This window comes from Apis laboriosa, unplaced genomic scaffold (genome assembly GCF_014066325.1).
Source record: "Apis laboriosa isolate Shangri-la unplaced genomic scaffold, ASM1406632v1 scaffold202_cov151, whole genome shotgun sequence".
Taxonomy (NCBI): domain Eukaryota; kingdom Metazoa; phylum Arthropoda; class Insecta; order Hymenoptera; family Apidae; genus Apis; species Apis laboriosa.
The window spans coordinates 421,022-440,741 of record NW_025222291.1 but is presented as its reverse complement, the minus strand read 5'-3'; the positions used below and the strand labels follow the sequence as shown (position 1 = coordinate 440,741).

Below are 19,720 nucleotides of genomic sequence, written 5' to 3'. Positions count from 1 at the left end.
AGAATATATTAAAATTAAAATTATTTATAAAAGAATTTATTTTTAATTTCTATAAATTAGAAGGTGATACACCATACATTCATTGATTATAACAATTGAATTTTTTTTTCAATCTTTGATATATTTTTAATCTTCTAATAACGATATTGCGGTATAAAATTTAAATTTCACGATTAATCAAGTATTCCATATATTTCTCTTTACTCTATACTATTAGGTAAAAAAAAAAAAAAAAAAAAGAAGAAAAAAAAGAAAAAAACAGCGGGATACAGGATGTAAATATCTAAGAATTCAAAGTTTAACATTGAAAATATCATCGTGAACTCATGACACTCGTGTTATTTTATATATCACATTTTTTAATCAATCGTAATATTTACGAATGAAAATCTCGTGTTTACTTGCATTTATGTTAACGATAAATTTTTTTTTGTATCATTATCACGTGCATCACGAATATTTCGACGATTTCATGTCAAGATACTGATCAATGTATCAGAAAGATTTTTTTTTTTAATTATTAAAAGTAATTGTAAAATTAAAATAAAATCTTAATTATATATAGTCATAGTAATTATTAAAAATTATAAAATATTTTAAATTAAAATCTAGGGGTGAAAATTCAAAGTGGTAAACAAAGATTAAATTTAAGATTAAAAATACAACTATTTACTAAAGATAAATTTTTTATATAGAATTATGTTATAATTTTATACTTGTCGATTACATATTGACCTTATGATCGCATCTTAAAAATCAATTTAAGAAAAATAGATATTATTATCACGTATTCGAAGACAATAATATCGAATCATTTATAGTTACATGTTTTTTTCAAAAGATCTTATTATTATTAGCTGTTGTTACGCCAGAAACAGATTATAGACGCGTTAGAAACGAGCGGAGAGATAAAATAAAAAAGATAATAAATAAAAAAAAATAGACATAATAACATGTTTCAATTTAGCAAAAGAGAAAAATGCTGATTTAGCATAAATTAGATATAAATTGCTAAGCCGAATCAAATGCATCGTTACTTTCTCAAAAGTTGTCTTCAACATGTGGCTACTTATAACGTTTTTACTGCTTGGTAAGAAAATTCTCATCTCAAACCATTCCATTCTTCCATTCTGCTGCTTAATACTTTCGATCGATATCGCTTCATTAAATTTGAAATAAAAAAAATTTTATCATCAATACCGCAATGAAATAATAATAGAAACAATAAAAAGAAATTTTCGTATCTCAAGAGCTGAACGATTCCGAATGAAAATATTCCTCGAATATTTATATTTCAATTTTCCTTCACGAATTCACGAACACGAGTCGAATAAAAACCCTCGATATAATTTTCTTTATAATAAAATTTTAAAGAAAAATCTTTATTTTCTCGCCGCATAACAATAATCTTCCATCTTTAAACGTTCCATCTTCTTCGATATCGGAAAAACTCTAACCATCCCTTCCCGTTCTCCTACAGCGGGAACAGTTTCAGCCGACTTCGAGCACAGCTGGAAAGTCGGGAACGAGTACACGTATCTCGTTCGAAGTCGCACATTGACGAGTTTGGACGATCTGTCGGACGTTCATACCGGTATTCTGATAAAGGCGTTGCTCACCGTACAGGTGAAGGATTCGAACTTGCTTGCCGCGAAAGTGTGGAACGGCCAGTATGCTCGTATCCAGCAATCCATGCCAGATGGGTGGGAAACGGAGATCTCCGACCAAATGTTGGAGCTTCGTGACCTGCCTATTTCCGGCAAACCGTTCCAGATCAGGATGAAACACGGTTTGATCAGAGATCTGATCGTGGATCGCGACGTTCCCACCTGGGAGGTGAACATGCTCAAGAGCATCGTTGGCCAATTGCAAGTGGACACTCAAGGTGAAAACGCCATCAAGGTGAACAGCGTGCAAGTTCCCACCGACGACGAGCCGTACGCTTCGTTCAAAGCCATGGAGGACTCCGTGGGCGGGAAATGCGAGGTTCTCTACGATATAGCGCCTCTGTCGGACTACGCGATCCACAAAACGCCGGAACTGGTGCCGATGCCGACGTTGAAGGGCGATGGACGCCACATGGAGATCATCAAGACCAAGAATTTCGACAACTGCGATCAGAGGATAAATTATCATTTCGGTATGATGACCAACTCGAGGTGGGAATCTGGAACAAATAAGAATGGAAAGTTCTTCTCGGTGAGTTTGGAAGAGGGATCGAATTGACAATTCTTTCAGATTTTGAATTGAATATTCGTAGTCTTAAAAATTTCGAATTCTGAAGGAAAAATGGAGATCGAAACCACTTGCATAACTTTCGTTGTTTCAGAAATCTTCAACGAGCAGAATCGTTATCTCAGGAAGCCTGAAACATTTCACCATCCAATCGTCGGTTACCACGAGCAAGATGATAGTCAGCCCTAGATTCTACCTAGATCAGCGAAACGGATTGGTGGTCGGCAGAATGAACCTGACTTTAGCAAAGATGGAGAAAATGTCGAAACCTCTGCCCACGGTCAACAATCCAGAATCCACTGGCAATTTGGTTTACATCTACAACAATCCTTTCTCGGATATCGAGGAGCGCAGAGTCAGCAAAAATGCCATGAATTCCAACCAGATCGCTTCGGACAACTCTCTCAGCTCGAGCGAAGAAAAGTTGAAGAAGGATATTCGAACTGATACGACCAGTTCCAGCTCCTCCAGCATTTCCAGCAGCGAGGAGAACGACTTCTGGCAGCCTAAACCCACTCTGGAGGACGCTCCTCAGAATTCTCTGCTGCCCAATTTCATCGGGTACAAAGGGAAACACATTGGAAAATCCGGCAAAGTGGACGTAATAAACGCTGCCAAGGAGCTTATCTCCCAAATTGCCAACGAGCTCGAGGATACGAGCAACATCCCCGTTCACGCAACCCTCGAGAAATTCACGATCCTTTGCAATTTGTTGCGCACCATGAACAGGAAGCAAATAAACGAGTTGGAAGGCAACATGCAGATCTCGCCCAACGAGTTGAAGTTGAACGATAAATCTCAGGTTGTGAAGCAGAATACATGGACGGTGTTCAGAGACGCCATTACCCAAGCTGGAACGGGACCTGCCTTCTTGACCATCAAGGAATGGATCGAAAGGGGGAATATAAGAAGCATGGAGGCAACGAACATCATAAGCAAACTTCCAAAGACTGTTCGCACGCCGACTGACAGTTACATCAGATCCTTCTTCGTGAGTACTATCCGACACGAACACGATCGATTTGCACAAATTTCACAAATTTTACAATATTTTCTCAATATTTTCCCAGGAACTGTTGCAAAATCCTAAAGTGAGAGACGAACAATTGCTCAACACCGCGGCCACCGTATCGTTCAGCGAGATGATCCACAACGCCCAAGTGAACAAGAGGAGGATTCACAATAACTATCCTGTCCACACGTTCGGTCGTCTCGCGTCGAAACACGACAACAGCCTCTACGAGGAGTACATACCGTTCCTTGAACGCGAGCTGAAGAAAGCCCATCAAGAAAAGGACAGCCCCAGGATCCAGACCTACATCATGGCTCTGGGCATGATCGGGGAACCCAAGATTCTGTCCGTGTTCGAGCCTTATCTGGAAGGGAAACAGCGGATGACCGTGTTCCAGAGGACGTTGATGGTCGGCGCTTTGGGCAAATTAACCGAAACGAATCCGAAATTGGCACGCTCGGTCCTGTACAAGATTTATCTGAACACGATGGAGAGCCACGAGGTCCGTTGCACCGCGGTCTTCCTTCTGATGAGGACCAACCCACCGTTGAGCATGCTGCAACGAATGGCGGAATTCACCAAGTTGGACACGAACAGGCAGGTGAACTCGGCCGTGAAATCGACCCTCCAAAGCTTGATGAAGCTGAAGAGCTCCGAGTGGAGAGATCTCGCGAAGAAAGCTAGGAGCGTGAACCACCTTCTCACGCATCGCGATTACGACTACGAACTCTCTCGGGGATACATCGACGAGAGGATTTTGGAGAACCAGAACATCATCACCCACATGATCCTCAATTACGTGGGAAGCGAAGATAGCGTGGTCCCGCGCATCCTTTACTCCTCCTGGTACTCCTCCAACGGTGACCTAAAACTACCTTCCACCGAAGTGCTAGCCATGATCTCGAGCGTGAAATCTTTCATGGAGTTGAGCCTGAAGAGCGTGAAAGATCGAGAAACGATTATTTCGGCGGCCGAGAAGATCGCTGAGGAGCTGAAAATTGTCCCCGAAGAGCTCGTTCCTCTGGAAGGAAACTTTATGATAAACAACAAATATTCCTTGAAATACTTCCCCTTCGACAAGCACACTCTCGATAAATTACCCACGTGTAAGTATATTCTTCTTTTTCTTTCTATTAAATTTTAATAAAAAGACTTTTCAATCAGAAATTTCAATCTGAGAGAGGTATCGTCTAACGTTTCAGTGATCTCCAATTACATAGAGGCTATAAAGGAAGGAAGCTTCGTGAACATCAACATGTTGGAAAGCTATGACACAGTGCACAGTTTCCCCACTGAAACTGGCCTACCATTCGTGTATACGTTCAACGTTGTAAAGTTGATCAAGGCAAGCGGAACCGTCCAGGTGCAGATCAATCCCGACTTCGCTTTCATCGCGAACTCGAACGCTCGCCTGGCCTTTTCGAAGAACATCCAAGGAAGAGTAGGTTTCGTCACACCGTTCGAGCATCGACACTTCATCTCCGGCATCGACTCCAACTTCCACGTTTACACCCCACTGAAAGTCTCCCTGGACATGAACACGCCCAAGGGCAACATGCAATGGAAGATCTGGCCGTTGAAGGGTGAGGAGAAGTCGAGACTGTTCCATTACAGCGTCGTTCCATACGTGTCCAACCACGATATTCTGAATCTTCGTCCCCTTTCGATGGAGAAGGGCACTCGATCGATGATCCCCGACGACAACACGTCCCTCGCCCTTCCAAAGACGAGCAGGGGACCGTTCAGGTTCAACGTCGAAACTGGTAAAACTAACGAGAATTTGTGGGAACTGGTCGATACCGAGAAATTGACCGATCGTCTCACCTCCCCCTGGACCATGGACAATGGAAGATACTTCAAGATGGACGTGTACATGAATTTGGAGGGCGAGCAGAAAGATCCTGTAATATTATCCACGTCTTTCGACAGCAAGGTGATGACGGCCGACACGGATTCAAGGAACTGGACACCGAAAATGATGGCGGTCGAGCCGACGGACAAGCAGGCGAACAGCAAAACTCGTAGGCAAGAGATGATGAAGGAAGCGGGAAGGGGTATCGAATCAGCGAAATCGTACGTGGTGGACGTTCGAGTGCACATTCCTGGCGAGTCGGAAAGCGAGACCGTTCTCACGTTTGCCTGGTCGGACAGCAACGTGGAGAGGAAGGGGCGATTGCTCGGTTTCTGGCGCGTCGAAATGCCGAGGAGCAACGTCAATTACGAGGTTTGCATTGGCTCTCAGACCATGATCTCGCCGGAAACTCTTTTGTCCTACGACGAGAAGATGGACCGGAAGCCGAAGATAGATTTCAACGTGGATATCCGTTACGGGGAGAGCTGCGGCAAGGGCGAGCGGATCGATGTGAACGGTAAAATTAGCCAGAGCCACAGGCTTAAGGAGCTGGTCAAGGATACGTCCATAATCAAGGATTGCGTGGAGGAGATGAAACGGGGGAACAAGATATTGAGAACGTGTCAAAAAGCTATCGTGCTGTCCATGCTGCTCGACGAGGTGAACGTCTCGATGGAGGTCCCCTCCGACGCCCTTATAGCCCTGTACTCGCAAGGCCTCGTAACCTTGAGCGAGCTCGACAATTTGGACGTGAGCATGGATCTCTCGAATCCCAAAAATGCCGGCAAGAAGAAGATCGACATGAGGGCTAAACTGAACGAGTACCTGGACAAGGCCGACGTGATTATCAACACGCCCATCATGGATGCACATTTCAAGGACTTGAGATTGTCCGACTTTGGATTCACCGCTGAGGACATTTTGGACACTGCCGACGAGGACCTGTTGATTAACAACATATTCTACGAGGATGAAAGTAAGTTTTTTTCTTGATCAAATCATCTCTCGAATCGAGGCTCACCTTTAATTTAATTCAAGCTTCCTGTATGCTGGACAAAACCCGTGCCCAGACGTTCGACGGCAAGGATTACCCTCTCAGATTGGGCGCCTGTTGGCACACTGTCATGACCACGTATCCGAGGATCAACCCGGACAATCACAACGAGAAACTTCACATTCCCAAGGACAGAAGCGTGAGCGTCCTCAGCCGGGAGAACGAGAGCGGGCAGAAGGAGGTGAAGATACTGCTCGGAAGCGACAAGATCAAGTTCGTGCCTGGGACGACGAGCCAGCCGGAAGTGTTCGTGAACGGAGAGAAAATCGTGGTGTCCAGGGAGAAAGCTTATCAGAAGATGGAAGGAAACGAGATCATTTTCGAGATCTACAAGATCGGTGATAGATTTATCGCTCTGACGTCCGACAAATTTGACGTATCCCTGGCTCTGGACGGGGAACGCGTCATGGTCAAGGTAATCACGAAATCTCGAAATCGTCTCGAGTCTCGTTGCTAATCAATAATTAATTTAAAACTCGTTCACAGGCGTCTGAAGATTATCGCTACTCCGTTCGCGGTCTCTGCGGCAATTTCGACCACGACTCGACCAACGACTTCGTGGGACCCAAGAACTGCGTATTCAGAAAGCCCGAACACTTCATAGCCAGCTACGCTTTGATCAATGACCAATGCGAGGGCGACTCGTTGAACGTGGCGAAATCTCTTCGGGATCACGATTGCATCCGACAGGAGAAGACCCGGGAGAGCAACGTGATCAGCGACAGCGAATCGGGACGATCGGACACCGAGATGTCGAGCTGGGGCTACCAAAACGTTAACAAACGTTGCATGATTCACAGGACCCAGGTGAAGGAGACCGACGACAAGATCTGCTTCACAATGCGTCCAGTGGTCTCTTGCGCGTCTGGATGCACGGCCATCGAGACCAAATCGAAGGCGTACAAGTTCCATTGCATGGAGAAGAACGAGGCCGCGATGAAGCTGAAGAAAAGAATCGAGAAGGGCGCCAATCCTGATCTCAGTCAGAAACCTGTTTCCATCACCGAGGAATTGAACGTTCCTCTCGTCTGCAAGGCTTAACTCGAAATGTACTTTGTCGCTTTGTTTCGTTTGGAATAATAATTAAAAGTAGTTTTATAGCAGAATATTTACTTTAATAAAATTCATTTTCAATAATCTTTTGAATCCTCTCTTTCGTTTCTCTTTATTTTCTTTTTTTTTTTGCTCACGATTGAGTACACAGGTTTAAGATCATAATCAAGGGATGAATTGTTTGGAAAATAGAGGGTATTCTTTGATCAAAAATATCGATCACGTTTCATATAACGTTAACAAGATTGTTGGTCATTGGATTGATTTTTTAATTCTTCAGCATCGAGCGATCCATTGGTGACACGAACGATAATCATAGTATCAATGTGTCATCTGAAAAAAATTAGCTAACAACATTGAAAATAATTCAAGATCGTGAATAAATAACGATTAAGCGTAAACCTGGATCGTAAAAGCATCGAACGCTTGATTTTTAATTTTAGTTCCATTTGTTCTTCGAGGTTTGTCATATTCCATCGAATATATCATATTGATTGATCGGTGGAAGTATTTAAGAAAACACAATTATGAAGCATCGTGAACGGGGCATTTCAGGTGTAACCGGTTCAGGTGACAATCCATTTTCTCGATTTTCTCAAGAAGCAAGTCTTTCTTGATGTAACAAGCCTCCTGCTCGAATTCTTTTCTTAAGGAACACGCTTTCTTCTGTTCTTCCTTCTTTTTTACGTTCGATTTACAGTCGTACGTTTCCTCCAAAGAAGTTAGTATGCGCATATGGTTCAGTTTTCGCATACTCTTCTCATGTTCATCGTAAGGCTCGCCTAAATTTATCACAGGGCCAATGGAATATCGAACTTAAATTTAATATTTCCTTTCAATTTATTACTTCTGTATAGCGGCATCGCTTCCGCCTCCAGCCTTTTTTGGATTTCACGAATCTCCTTCTCGCATTTCTCGTAATAGGTGCCTCGTAGAATGAACGATGGTTTCTCATCGATTTGACATTTCTGACACTTCTCCTTTGGTCTCAATTTTTTATTTCGTATATAATGTTTATACTGCAAGCATTTCAGCATCGCCTCGATAAAAGTGAACTTGGTATTGTCAATTTTCGTGAGCACGCCTGGCCGGCACGTAGTTCTCAACAAATGGTGAAGCTGTAACACGAAATTTGATTTCCAACCAAGTAATTTTAATCGTTTCAAACTTACCTTGAACAGAATGAAAAGTATCCATTGCATCGACTCTTCTTCCATTATTTTTTGAACGTTTTCGATCTCCTTGTTCCTGAATCTAAACGATAAAATATTTCCAATTGACTCTTTTAATATTTCATTTCTTTTAGCGACGTAAAATTTATCACAAATAATCTTTGAACGATTTAAAAATGATTAATCAAAATCATCTTTAAATATATTTATTTCAACGATTCCTTTTTTTCTTTATTAAATTAAAAAAAAAAGAAATGCGTGGATATAAATGTTATTTCGTGAATATAATATGAAATTCAAGGAACAGGAATAGGATTTTTATTAAATAAAGAAACCTCTTCATGTTGTTCACAGTTTCCTCGTTCTTTTCGTATACTTCGTTCAACCAACAATGCATCTTTTTAATGTTGAGCACAGTTTTCCTCTGCCAATAACCGCGCCAAAACGCTTGAATCTTGACCGCCATCTTGTTGTAATATTCCTGCCACATTTGATGAACACTTTGAATCATGTATTGCTCGAAAATGATCCTGGCACAATAGCCCCGCCAATGACGTTGAATGATGATAGCGCTCTCGTGCAGCAATCGAAGATGATTTCTAGTGAGAATGCCGCGGATCCAGGCCTGCACTGCCCACCCAAAATCCAATTGAACCGAATTGTAACATCGGAAGAACGATATCCTAATTTCAATCGAACAAAGAAGTAGAGAATTCCCGCTTAAAGGGAAAAATTTTTTCATAGAGAATCATAATTCATATATATATATATTTCTTCGATATTTTATTACACACAAACTCTACAATGTTTCAAGACATTCGAAATAATTCTATTTTTCTATTTTCTATTGTAAATCGAAATATATATATATATTTATAGATACACCTAGATTTTTCCAATAATCAATTAAGTTTAGTATAACAGAGAGATAACGTGCAAATTAAAAATAATCCATATTTTCTCTCTGTTTATTAAAGTATATATATATATATTAAAATCACGAAATGTATCCTCAGGTGAGAATCTTGCAAAGTGTATCAAGTGCAACGATACAAAAAGCGAAAAACAACAACGGAGGAGTCGTGGATGACTCGTAGGATCGATGTGTCGTGATCTTGACCTTAAATAATCGATATCTCACGGACCGGTTACGGTTACAACACTGGAAGCTTTATTATTAGCGAGGCTCGTCGTTCAGATAAGAACGATAAACTCGGGCAGAAAATGTCGTTATCGTAGGTTGGGGGTTATCTTATTCGCACGTTCTCAGGGATCTGAAAGCATCCCTGGAAAAAACTTTTTCTAGGAATTCCCCTATCCAGGTTATCTCGAACAAGCTTCATTAACCTGTATCCTTCGTGCAGCGATGAAATACAAATATCTGGTCGCTTCTGCCATACATTCTTTTCGTCTGATGTCGTCTTCGAATTGAACGAAATCTATCATTAATTCTTTCACCGATGCCATTTTCGATGACTTTCGTTTCGACGAGATTCGGACGTCGGATGTGGGAAATTATTATTGTAATGGAGGAATCTAATGTCGTTTCTAATTGTACGACATGTGATCGTGAACTTTGCTGCGAATTTCAATTTATTTATTTTTTTAAAATAATGACAATACTTCACGGGGAGGATTTTTAAAATAAAATAAAATTGAGGAAAATATGTCCGTCGAGATTGAATTTTCGTCGTGTATTTGTATTGATATGGATTACTGGATTCGATAATTCTACACGACGGTTGTTCAATCAAGAAGAAATATGTATATGCAGAAAGTTAGAAAACGATATATTTTTCTGGCTAATAAATTATTTATTTTCTCGTATATCTCAGAAAATCTTATGCGTTACGTTTAATAATAATAATAATAACAATTTTTCAGAGAATCCCTACGTAGAGTAGAAACACGAAGAGGGTCGTGGAGAGAAACATAAACGTCACCGTCATCGCCGCCATAATGGCGTTCTTCCTCTTCTTGTTCGTTCTTGCCAATACGTGAAAATCCTTTGACTGTACAGAGTAAGAAAAATGGAGAAAAATTCTTAGCAATGTATCAAAATCTAATTTTCAGATTCGGTTTCAAAAACTTTAACCCAACCATTATTTATGCAAATTACTCCTCGTTTATTTCGATTAAAACTTCGAAAGTTTCGAGTTATTTCATAAAAACAACAACAACAACAAAAATGTTAAGAAAACTCGAAACTTTTCCAAATTGAATTTCGAAAATTGTTCAATTGTCGTTAATCTTTTTTCTGCAAGACAGATTGAAGAATGTGGATAGAGAGGGAAAGTAATTCGAAAGGGATTTTTAATTATATAAAAATACAGGTTGGCAAGTTTAGAAGCGTGAAGGATCGTGGTTAATCGAGGTTCGATACAGAGGCAATTAATATTCGTATCGTTTCAACGCGTATAAATATAAAAAAAGCGTAATCTCGACACGCATTACTCTCGGCGAAATAAATCGATTCGCGGGGTCGTAGTCGTGGACGCGTTATTGATCGATGGGGTCGTTTCAATGAATATTTTTCACGGTGCCGATCTAATTATGCACCTTCGTTACACGATTTATTTATACAACATCGATCAAATTGATATTTGATATCGCAACCCGATTTACCATAATTTGCAAGCTCTGAGTCTTTCGAACGAGTTCGTCAAGCCTCTCGCCTCTGTCGATCAATTTCTGAACCCCGTCCATCAATGTTTCGCGAATTTCCGCCAGTTCTCCTTCCAATCTTGGTATCACGTCGGTATTATGTTGATTGTATTCATCCTGAAACGTGTAATTCAGCGTTTTTTTATTTTATCAAACGAAATGTCTTAAATTCAACATACCACTATCTTTTTCAGAGGTTTCGAGAGATCGATGATAGTCAAACTGGTTAGATCTCTCGTCAGATCGGCCAGGATAGGAAGCTCTTTGTAAATGTTTCTCAACCTCTCCAGAAACACCTGGGAACAAGATTCCAGCTTGGCTGCTGACGAAGGGCAATCCGGTTTCAGGGTCAGACAGGCGTAGTGAAGTTCACCGATGAGCACGTGTACCGTGTACCTGTGGAGAAATGATATTTTCCAAGATTTCAGGAACCGTTATCAAGGAACGATTTTTATGAATTGTTATTCGCGAGAGATGAAGCAAGAGGAAAGTAGATTTGTCCATTTGTAATGATTTTATGGAATTAAAAAAAAAAAAAAAAAGAAAGCACTCATAATTATTATCTTAACTTGATATTAACACTAAGTGTATTTTTTAATTTTTTATTTTCATTCCAGGAAAACTTTAATCCATACAAATTTTACAATCGCGTGTAAAACTCAAAACTCGTTAACGATAAGAAATTTAATTAATTATTCACATTAGACACATAAAAAGATCGCAATGTACAGGAATCTATTTAACGAGCACGATAAATTCAAAAATACATTCACCCGTGCGCAAACATTCTTTGCACTCTTTATCGTGTAACATTATATTTGAAATTTTTTTTTCTCGCCACTGATTATCCCCGAGAGAGAACGTCAACGTAATTAAACACATCCGAATGTTTCCACTCTCTCGAACAATAATAATTCTTTCATTCGAGCATTCGAATAATAAAATTCCCTATTTCGAACGAAATATTCAAAAAACGAAATTCTTGAAAAATCGTGCGATTCAAATTATCGCGCTTACTTGCCCCGATCGAAGCTGATCTTGTCGTTCTCCACCGACTTTAGTCCATCGACCGTGCTCAAAGCGATCTCCCTGTAAGCTGGATCCTGCTTCGCCGGGTAATCGGCCACGATCTTGCACCCCGACTTCTCCCAGAACGCCACCAACGCGTAATGCACCGTTCTATTCATCCTCCTTTCCCCCGACACCTTATTCTCGGAATCAGAATAAAAGTATTTCCAATATTCGAAGCATCAATTACCAGCGAAAATGGTATGGCGAAGGAACGAAACTCGACTCGCCCTTTCTTCTTTTTCCCTTTTTCCTTTCACCTCGATCGATCCACTCCAATTGTTCGAGATGATTGATGCTTCCAAAAAATCGACGCTCGTCGATTTTGGTGGACGCAAGACGGTGCACTCGCGTCGTTGAACACGGAGGATCATTCGCGGACCGATTCACTGGAACGTCTGCGTCGGCTATCGACGATGACTTCTCCTCTCTCTCTCTCTCTCTGCTTGTTTACCAGGTCGGTTTGTATCGGCAATGAAAGAAATTTCGATAATGGCCGATAACGAAGTCGCCTCGTAAGGAGAATGACTTCTTTCTTTCTTCTGCGATTAGATACGACACGCCTATGTTTTCGTTCGTAGCAACGAAGGGGAAGTTCGTTGTGAAGAGATTTAGATGCACGGGCGTCGATTAATCCCTGGATCGGTTTTGATGATTGATTTTATTGATTTTATTTGTATTTAATGCCAATTCACTTTTTATTCTTGGAATATTCGTGTTACAAATTCATCAAGTACAATGTATCGACAAAATTATCGAAACGAAGTAAATTGGAATAGAAAGCTTTTTAATATATTCTTTAAATGGTATATTTTCAATGATTACTTATTTAATTGGAAAAATAACATTTTAGAAGTGGATTACAAAAATACGTTTAAAGAGGAAAGAAATTAAAATTTGGAGCCCTCGTAACGCGTTAGAAATTAATTTTACGAAAACTGTCGTTTGAAAATTAAATCTGGAAGATTACAAAGGCAAATTTCTTTGAAAAATAATAACAATTTTGACTTTTTTTTTTAATTCGGTACTATTATATACGAATTTTACGTTTTTTTGTGAAAAAAAATCTCTGTAAACTATTATTTGTTTAAAGCAAATATTTTTAGCCACACAGAGAACTATTCGTGACTACGAGTGGGCATAAAAAGTTAAAAGTATAAACGAGTTTTAAATTCTGCATGACGAAATGATTACGAGTATATTTATAACGAATTGCGAGTAGTGTTATATAAATTGTTTATATATCTACATTAAATGCATGGAAGATAGAAAAAAAAAGATTAACCGACTTTTTTTCTCGCGAAAATTAATTAATCTAAACTTGGAAAATAGATAGAAGGCATTATCTTGTTTACGAATTTATACTAGAACGTATTGTTAATCAAATTGTTGAAATTATTAGAGAAAAGATATCTGCTTCGTATCTTTTAACCGATCGAGGAACATCAATCCATCAATTGATGGATCATATTGGATAAATAGATTCCAAAATATATTTGGAGATTTCCAAATATATTTGGAAGAAAAAGAAATTAATTGAATCCACGAGAGAGCAGCCATTGCTCGATCATTTGCATATTGGTATCCATCCAATCGATATTGTTTTCTATATCTTCGATAGTGTTTCTCTTCATGCTCATGGTTATTTTTAAATCATTTTTTTTCAAAAAGAATCTTCTTGCCTATAGAAATAATAATTTTTCTTTTTGATGATTCAGTTTTAATTAAAAAAGGATCGAAAATTCATACAATTGTACAAATTATTCTTTACATAAATTTCCAGAATTTCGAATTTTCCAATTATATATATTTTTTATCTCGAATATCAAAGATTTTCGAGATATAAACTTAGTTTTAACAAATTTTATATATACCTTCACAAAAATGATCTTACCTCCTCTAACTTTTGACGATCCTTGAACAAAGATAAGATTCCACAAGTAAGTTTTCCTAGAATGTAGTCGTTCGTTTTGTATTTTGCGCGTAGCTTTACCCAGTTTTCTCTACGAGAAAATTTAATATGATTTGTAGATCCATTGATTTAAACAATGCAAATTTAACAAAAGTTCTCCTCCATCCGAAAAAATTCATCAGTTACTTTACGAAATTCCAGGCGACATCCAACCCCATGGGATTCAAGGCAATCTTCATCAGCAACGTGGCAAAATCTTGCTTACGAATGAATTCCTCGTCCAATGCTTGCGTGAGATATCTAAAATCGAAGAGAAAAATCGAAGAATTTATCATTTCTTTTGAAACTAAGAAAAATATTAATTTGGAAATCAATCGATTTGAAAATTTTAAACAAAAAAATCACGAATCACAAAAGCGATTGACGATCCAAAGATTTCGTAACGCTCCTTCGACTCCGTCTGTATTCGCACATTCGTCTATAAATTTATATTCGAGAAGCGGCATAAATCGGATGCGGCTTCGACAAATTGGACAGCGACACGCGACGAAATAACAGAGAGGCCTCGAATCGTCGAAGGAGAGTTGTTGGCAATTAGCTTGCGAATGAATCGCTGCCTGACGAACCGTTTAAGAATATTTTTGTCCAGAACTCCAGTCAATCCGATCATCATGCGTTCCTTTTCCTGTACGTCTTGCTCCATCTTCAATCGTTGCGACATATTCTTGTATATCGATCCAACGTCGCGCGTAAACAGGCCTATTCGTTCGATTATTGTATATAAAACAAGAAAAAGAAAAAATATTTTGCCAAGTTATCCTCTCTCACCATACGAATACACGATAGACCGAATATCGACTGGCAACGGTTCGTGCTTCACGTTCTGCAGAAAATTCTTCAACCATTTTCCGGCTTTCTCGAGGCAGTCCTCGTGGCCCACGCTGCAAGCTGCGTTCAATATCAATACACGAAATTCTCTTGAAACGAACGGAAACAAGACAAGATTTTCTTAATGGATGGCTTTTCGTAAAAGTATGTAAGAAGAGGAAGTATGTGACAGAGGTTGTCTGAAAAAGTTCTTTTTGGATTTTTAGTATACGGATATACTGTTCTTTTCTTTTTTTTGTGATTTTATTTTTCCATAATGAAGAAAAAGTGATAATGTTAACGAATTGGAACTTTCTAATAAAATCAATATTGAAACGATAGCTTGGCGATTTTACAATGGAATTCAGTTTGTAACAAGTTTGAGTTGTTAAATATAATAATGTTTTACAAATCATCAAGAAAATAATAAAAGAACTTTTGAATGGATAAGTTTTTTTAATAAAAAATAAAATAATTCTTTTATTATTGTTTTGAGATCGATGTACGAAAAGAATTCATGAAATTGGATAGTATTAAAGAGATATTTATAAATTTCTCTTACGAAAGATAATTTCTTACATAGATAACAAAAATGATCTCTTCTCGTTCTCAAATAATTAAAAGATTTCCTGTTATCACGCAAACTCAAACTAACCTTTCTTTAAAGGAATCCTTTAAATGAAAGTTCCACTTGATTTTGCGATAAACATTGTCGATTAGATTCTTCGCGTATGACTAAGAAATTTATAACAGAAAAATATAATGATTGTTACGATTATAACTTTATTTCTATATATATATATATATTTTTTTTCTCCACATTACTTGGAAACGTTTAAGCAGGGGTGTCCCTGCAAGCAATCTGTTCATCTGGTTGAACCATTCCACAGTAACGACCCACGGTTGATAAGCGTTTTCCTTCACTAGATAAGAAGTTAGGTTCATGACTATAAAGTAATTCAAATCAGTTTCCGCTAAAAGAAAAGCATCGTGCAACAAATCCGCCCTGTTTATAGCGTTCAAAGCCTGAAATCGTTTCAACGTGAAATCAAAAGCTGACAATTACGAAAAAATTCTTAGAATTATACAAAGTAATTGTGACGCATACTAAATGATTGTCTGATAATAATTTGCTGAACGTATTCCAGGCATCTTCCGTGTAATTCACAATGTAATAACCGATCGAATTGTGATTCATTTTGATCCAATCCACCGATCTTCCCAGCGATAATTCCACTGCAATTTGGAGTGTAATGTTAAAAAATTGGGGATGAAAATTTGTGTGCTATTATTACCGCAAGAATAATTAGCGAGAAACCAATCCAACTTGATTTTATCTTTTTGTCTGCTCGTCACGTATTTAATGGGAATGGTCCAGCCTGTACTAAACAAAAATGAAATTTCGAAAAATTTCACGAATATTTTACTCCTTCTCATAATTGTCTTCTGATCAGATCTTGAAACTCTCGAAACATCGAACGATTTGTTTTTTCCTTTCTCTATTCGTCTCTGAGATTCTTTCAATTCACTCAAAATTTTAATCTATGAAATATATACTTTTCATTCTCCAAGCATTCGATTTTCGAATAAAAAAAAGTTTCGAACGTCTCATCTCTAATTTTTTTTATCTTATTTTGTTACTTTTTAATATATTCTATCTTTTCCTTTAACGTCACTTTAATATTTTTTTTTTTTTTTTTGACTCTTCATCTTTTTCCCTTTCTAGATCGTTATTCACTTTTTATACGTACTCGATCGTTTCATTGAGTCGTCTGCTCGTCACGAAGCGTCGTCGAAGCAGTTGAAAATCCGCTTTGTTTCGGCGGACGTTGACCACCGGAAATCCGGGGAATCTCATCCATCGAGAGACGAAATCTACGATATCGATGGTGGGGTGCGTATTGTTCGCCAGGATATCGAAGAATTCTCGAGAATCCACATTACGAAACTGATAGGTTTTCAGATACTTTCCGACAACAGAGAACAAGCTGGCATTGCCAATAGCGTCCTCGAGCATCCTAATCACCGACGCAGCCTACCATTCAACCAACCACAATTGCTGTACTTTCTTTGTCTTCCCTCCGTGCCACTCTTTGACATTAATTTCATCATCAAATTCAATCTCTCCAAATAATCTACTTCTTCTTGCAAGAATTTTCATTCTCTACGAATAATTTTCTCAACGTACCTTTTGATAAGTCACCGGATCGAATAACTCTTCTATCTCCTCTGGATCCTCGATCCGTTTCACGATAGGGCGAGCACGCAGTTTCACATCGTGTTTCATAGAGACGTATTTAGTGTATAACGGGAAGGAATCCATCTGATGAGAAAGAAGATAGATTTAAAGTTACGGATTACGTGAAATTCATTTTAATCAACTAGATACTAGAAGAACTAGATCTATTCAAGGGATGAATGTTGACCAGATTCCAGTCGGGGAACAAAGAATTAATGGCCAGATGCTCCATGTAAGTGGCGAATCCTTCGTTCAACCAAAGATCGTCCCACCATTTCATGGTGACCAGATTGCCGAACCACATATGGGCCAATTCGTGAGCGATCGTCAAGCTTACGCTTCTCGTATTGATGCAAGAGCTGTTTTCGCTGTGAAGCAGCTCTGTTTCACGGAACGTGATCAAACCCCAATTCTCCATTGCGCCGGCCGTGAAATCAGGTATGGCGACGAGATCTGAGATGGGAGATGAATAACAGAATAATTATTCGAAATTGCTATCATTTGAGATAAATTGGTGTCGGTCTATTTTCTGAAAATTGCCAGTATTGGAAATAAATGAGGCAGAAATAAACGAAGGCCGCAGGGGAGAAACTTGATAAGCTTATTTTTATCGTTTCTCTGTCTTCATTCTACGTCATCCGTGGTGAAATAAAAGAGAATGTTTTAATATACGAAGGGAATGTACATGGGAAAATTTAATTTCAACTTTCAAGATAGAATATTGGGAAGATTATATAACTCGATATAATTTCAAGCTATTAAAATTGTAAGATCGATGGGTCGATTCTTTAATTACCAAGCTTTGGTAGGGGATAATCGATCTGAAACGTGTCCAGGAAATACTTCATCGTTCTAACTGTGATGTTCAAGGAGAATCCCACTTTGTGCTTGAACATAGGCCTCACGCAAATAGTTATTGGTATTTCGTTTCCATTTAAGAGATCCATATTGGTTCCTACACATTCGAAGTCACTCACGAGAAAGCCAACGAGATAAGTGGACATTGGTGGTGTGGGATCGAAGTGTGCGATTACTTTGTCCTCCTCGCTTTTCATCGCCTCTACTTTCTAACAAAAGTAGCGCATAATCGTTGTATATCTTTAATAATAAACTGGCCACAGTGATTCGATTACCTTAAGAGGCATGTTCGATTGTGCATGATACAAAAACATTTTCGTGAAAATGATATTAATAACGAAAATGGCTTTGAAATTTGGCTCGTCGAAGCAAGGGAACGCAGTTCTGGCGTAATGTGGCTCGAATTGCGACACCGCTAATTTTCTGCGCAAAATAGAAAATCCGAATTATCATTCGATTCTATTTCTATATGATTTATCCGAATATTATACACATATATATCAAACGCATTTTACCTAATTGATTTATCAAAATAAGTGCTTAAGTAAAATCCGGTCATTTTTTGGGTCAGATTACCGGTGAAATCCATTTTCAAAAAGTATCGCCCCTGGGAGATATTTCTATAAGTATTGATCACCAACATCTCGCGTTTCATCAACTTAACGATAGATTGTATTTGAACTTCTGTCTCCGGTTTTTCTATGTACAATTTAGTCGACGATATGGTTAAATCCTTCGAGTGTAAAATGATGTGACTTCGGTTCTTTAAAAAGAAAAAGAAAAAAAAAAAACAAATTCAAATTTTTACAAATAATATTTTACGTATAATCCTATTTTGTTTATCATATCAAAATTACTAACATTTAATAATTCGAGATCTATACGAACGTTACCGTGAAATTCATTTTTATTAAAATCAGGCGAAATTGTAATCACATATTTCTTGGGAACTACATCTTCCGGGAGACGTTTCTCGATTTCCATAGACTCATTGTGTGGACTTAAATTATCGAGAGGAACCTCGGCGTTGATCGCACGAGGATCTTTCGTCTTCATTAAGACTATTGTAATTAAGATAAATGGCCAGCCGGTCATTTCCAGAACAAAGATTCCTTGTTTCAGCCACACGATTTCTTTATCGTGTCACGGAGTTTAAATTATTGAAAGATGAATCTTTTTTCTTTTCTTTTCTTTTTTTTTTTTTTTTGCTTACTGAAGTCTCAATACATACGATACAAATCACTTAATCTCTTCTTCATAAGGTTTAAAGATTATTGATTCGAAATATATTCGTTTTATATTAAATATTATTTTCATTCAAAGGAAACTGGATGATTTATAACCATAAGGATGGGTTAGATGTCTTCATGTCAAGAGATATACTCTGCTCACTTCACTTTGTCCGTACAAATCGTCTTGATATTTGGAAACAAAATTTTAAAAAGTTGATTAGAAAAAAAAATTGTTGTCGTTGTTTCGTACACATTGTATAAGTTAATGAAAAGATAACTCGTGCTGAAATAATTGCTACCTATACTGTAGTAATACTAAAGTGAAAGTAACCAGAAGAGTGGTCATGAACAGACTTCGTAGTAGGCTAGTGAGAGTATTTTATAGACAGAGAGAATGTGTTCAGTGATGAGAAGGACGAGAGAAATCCAGACTATGTGGAGAGGGAAATATATAATTCTTATATAACGTTGGGAACCGGTTAATTCACAGTGACTTACAGTG

The 19,720-nt window shown here is 38.3% G+C and overlaps 4 protein-coding genes across 4 annotated transcripts; 1 reads left to right on the top strand and 3 right to left on the bottom strand.

The window, feature by feature from the left end:
- Nucleotides 1-948: 948 nt before the first annotated feature.
- On the top strand, nt 949-7,290 carry LOC122712558 (vitellogenin). Its single transcript, XM_043932284.1, has 7 exons — nt 949-1,090; nt 1,481-2,199; nt 2,330-3,226; nt 3,306-4,353; nt 4,450-6,075; nt 6,138-6,568; nt 6,640-7,290. The coding sequence occupies exons 1-7, from the start codon at nt 1,060-1,062 to the stop codon at nt 7,192-7,194; spliced, it is 5,307 nt and encodes a 1,768-aa protein (XP_043788219.1). The 5' UTR covers nt 949-1,059; the 3' UTR covers nt 7,195-7,290.
- A 707-nt stretch (nt 7,291-7,997) lies between these two features.
- LOC122712529 lies at nt 7,998-8,889 on the bottom strand. The gene is made up of 3 exons (XM_043932254.1): nt 8,714-8,889; nt 8,379-8,460; nt 7,998-8,324 (listed from the first exon to the last, which is right to left on the bottom strand). The coding sequence occupies exons 1-3, from the start codon at nt 8,887-8,889 to the stop codon at nt 7,998-8,000; spliced, it is 585 nt and encodes a 194-aa protein (XP_043788189.1).
- Nucleotides 8,890-10,181: 1,292 nt separating this feature from the next.
- Nucleotides 10,182-12,475, bottom strand: LOC122712512. Its single transcript, XM_043932236.1, has 4 exons — nt 12,060-12,475; nt 11,222-11,438; nt 11,004-11,159; nt 10,182-10,390 (listed from the first exon to the last, which is right to left on the bottom strand). Exons 1-4 carry the CDS (start codon nt 12,227-12,229, stop codon nt 10,259-10,261), a joined length of 675 nt encoding a protein of 224 aa, XP_043788171.1. The 5' UTR covers nt 12,230-12,475; the 3' UTR covers nt 10,182-10,258.
- A 1,167-nt stretch (nt 12,476-13,642) lies between these two features.
- On the bottom strand, nt 13,643-19,081 carry LOC122712508 (glutamyl aminopeptidase-like). Its single transcript, XM_043932233.1, has 16 exons — nt 18,848-19,081; nt 18,502-18,749; nt 18,262-18,409; nt 17,925-18,195; nt 17,316-17,581; nt 17,078-17,212; nt 16,641-16,924; nt 16,185-16,273; nt 15,998-16,125; nt 15,715-15,915; nt 15,545-15,624; nt 14,851-14,999; nt 14,649-14,781; nt 14,209-14,322; nt 14,005-14,113; nt 13,643-13,792 (listed from the first exon to the last, which is right to left on the bottom strand). Exons 1-16 carry the CDS (start codon nt 19,079-19,081, stop codon nt 13,643-13,645), a joined length of 2,739 nt encoding a protein of 912 aa, XP_043788168.1.
- Between the last annotated feature and the right edge of the window lie 639 nt (nt 19,082-19,720).

Excerpts from the sequence above, each read along its gene's own strand:
- LOC122712558 (XM_043932284.1), top strand. The coding sequence starts at position 1,060 with ATGTGGCTACTTATAACGTTTTTACTGCTTG. Across the intron at positions 4,354-4,449 it reads TCTCGATAAATTACCCACGT|TGATCTCCAATTACATAGAG; the intron begins GTAAGTATATTC and ends CTAACGTTTCAG. Across the intron at positions 6,076-6,137 it reads CATATTCTACGAGGATGAAA|CTTCCTGTATGCTGGACAAA; the intron begins GTAAGTTTTTTT and ends ATTTAATTCAAG.
- LOC122712529 (XM_043932254.1), bottom strand. The coding sequence starts at position 8,889 with ATGATTCAAAGTGTTCATCAAATGTGGCAGGAATATTACAACAAGATG. Across the intron at positions 8,461-8,713 it reads ACTGTGAACAACATGAAGAG|ATTCAGGAACAAGGAGATCG; the intron begins GTTTCTTTATTT and ends TTTATCGTTTAG. Across the intron at positions 8,325-8,378 it reads TACTTTTCATTCTGTTCAAG|CTTCACCATTTGTTGAGAAC; the intron begins GTAAGTTTGAAA and ends TTCGTGTTACAG.
- LOC122712512 (XM_043932236.1), bottom strand. The coding sequence starts at position 12,229 with ATGAATAGAACGGTGCATTACGCGTTGGTGGCGTTCTGGGAGAAGTCG. Across the intron at positions 11,160-11,221 it reads AACCTCTGAAAAAGATAGTG|GATGAATACAATCAACATAA; the intron begins GTATGTTGAATT and ends TACACGTTTCAG. Across the intron at positions 10,391-11,003 it reads CTCAGAGCTTGCAAATTATG|TCAAAGGATTTTCACGTATT; the intron begins GTAAATCGGGTT and ends TACTCTGTACAG.
- LOC122712508 (XM_043932233.1), bottom strand. The coding sequence starts at position 19,081 with ATGACCGGCTGGCCATTTATCTTAATTACAATAGTCTTAATGAAGACG. Across the intron at positions 18,410-18,501 it reads TATTTTGATAAATCAATTAG|AAAATTAGCGGTGTCGCAAT; the intron begins GTAAAATGCGTT and ends TATTTTGCGCAG. Across the intron at positions 15,000-15,544 it reads AAGGATTCCTTTAAAGAAAG|AGAATTTCGTGTATTGATAT; the intron begins GTTAGTTTGAGT and ends GTTCGTTTCAAG.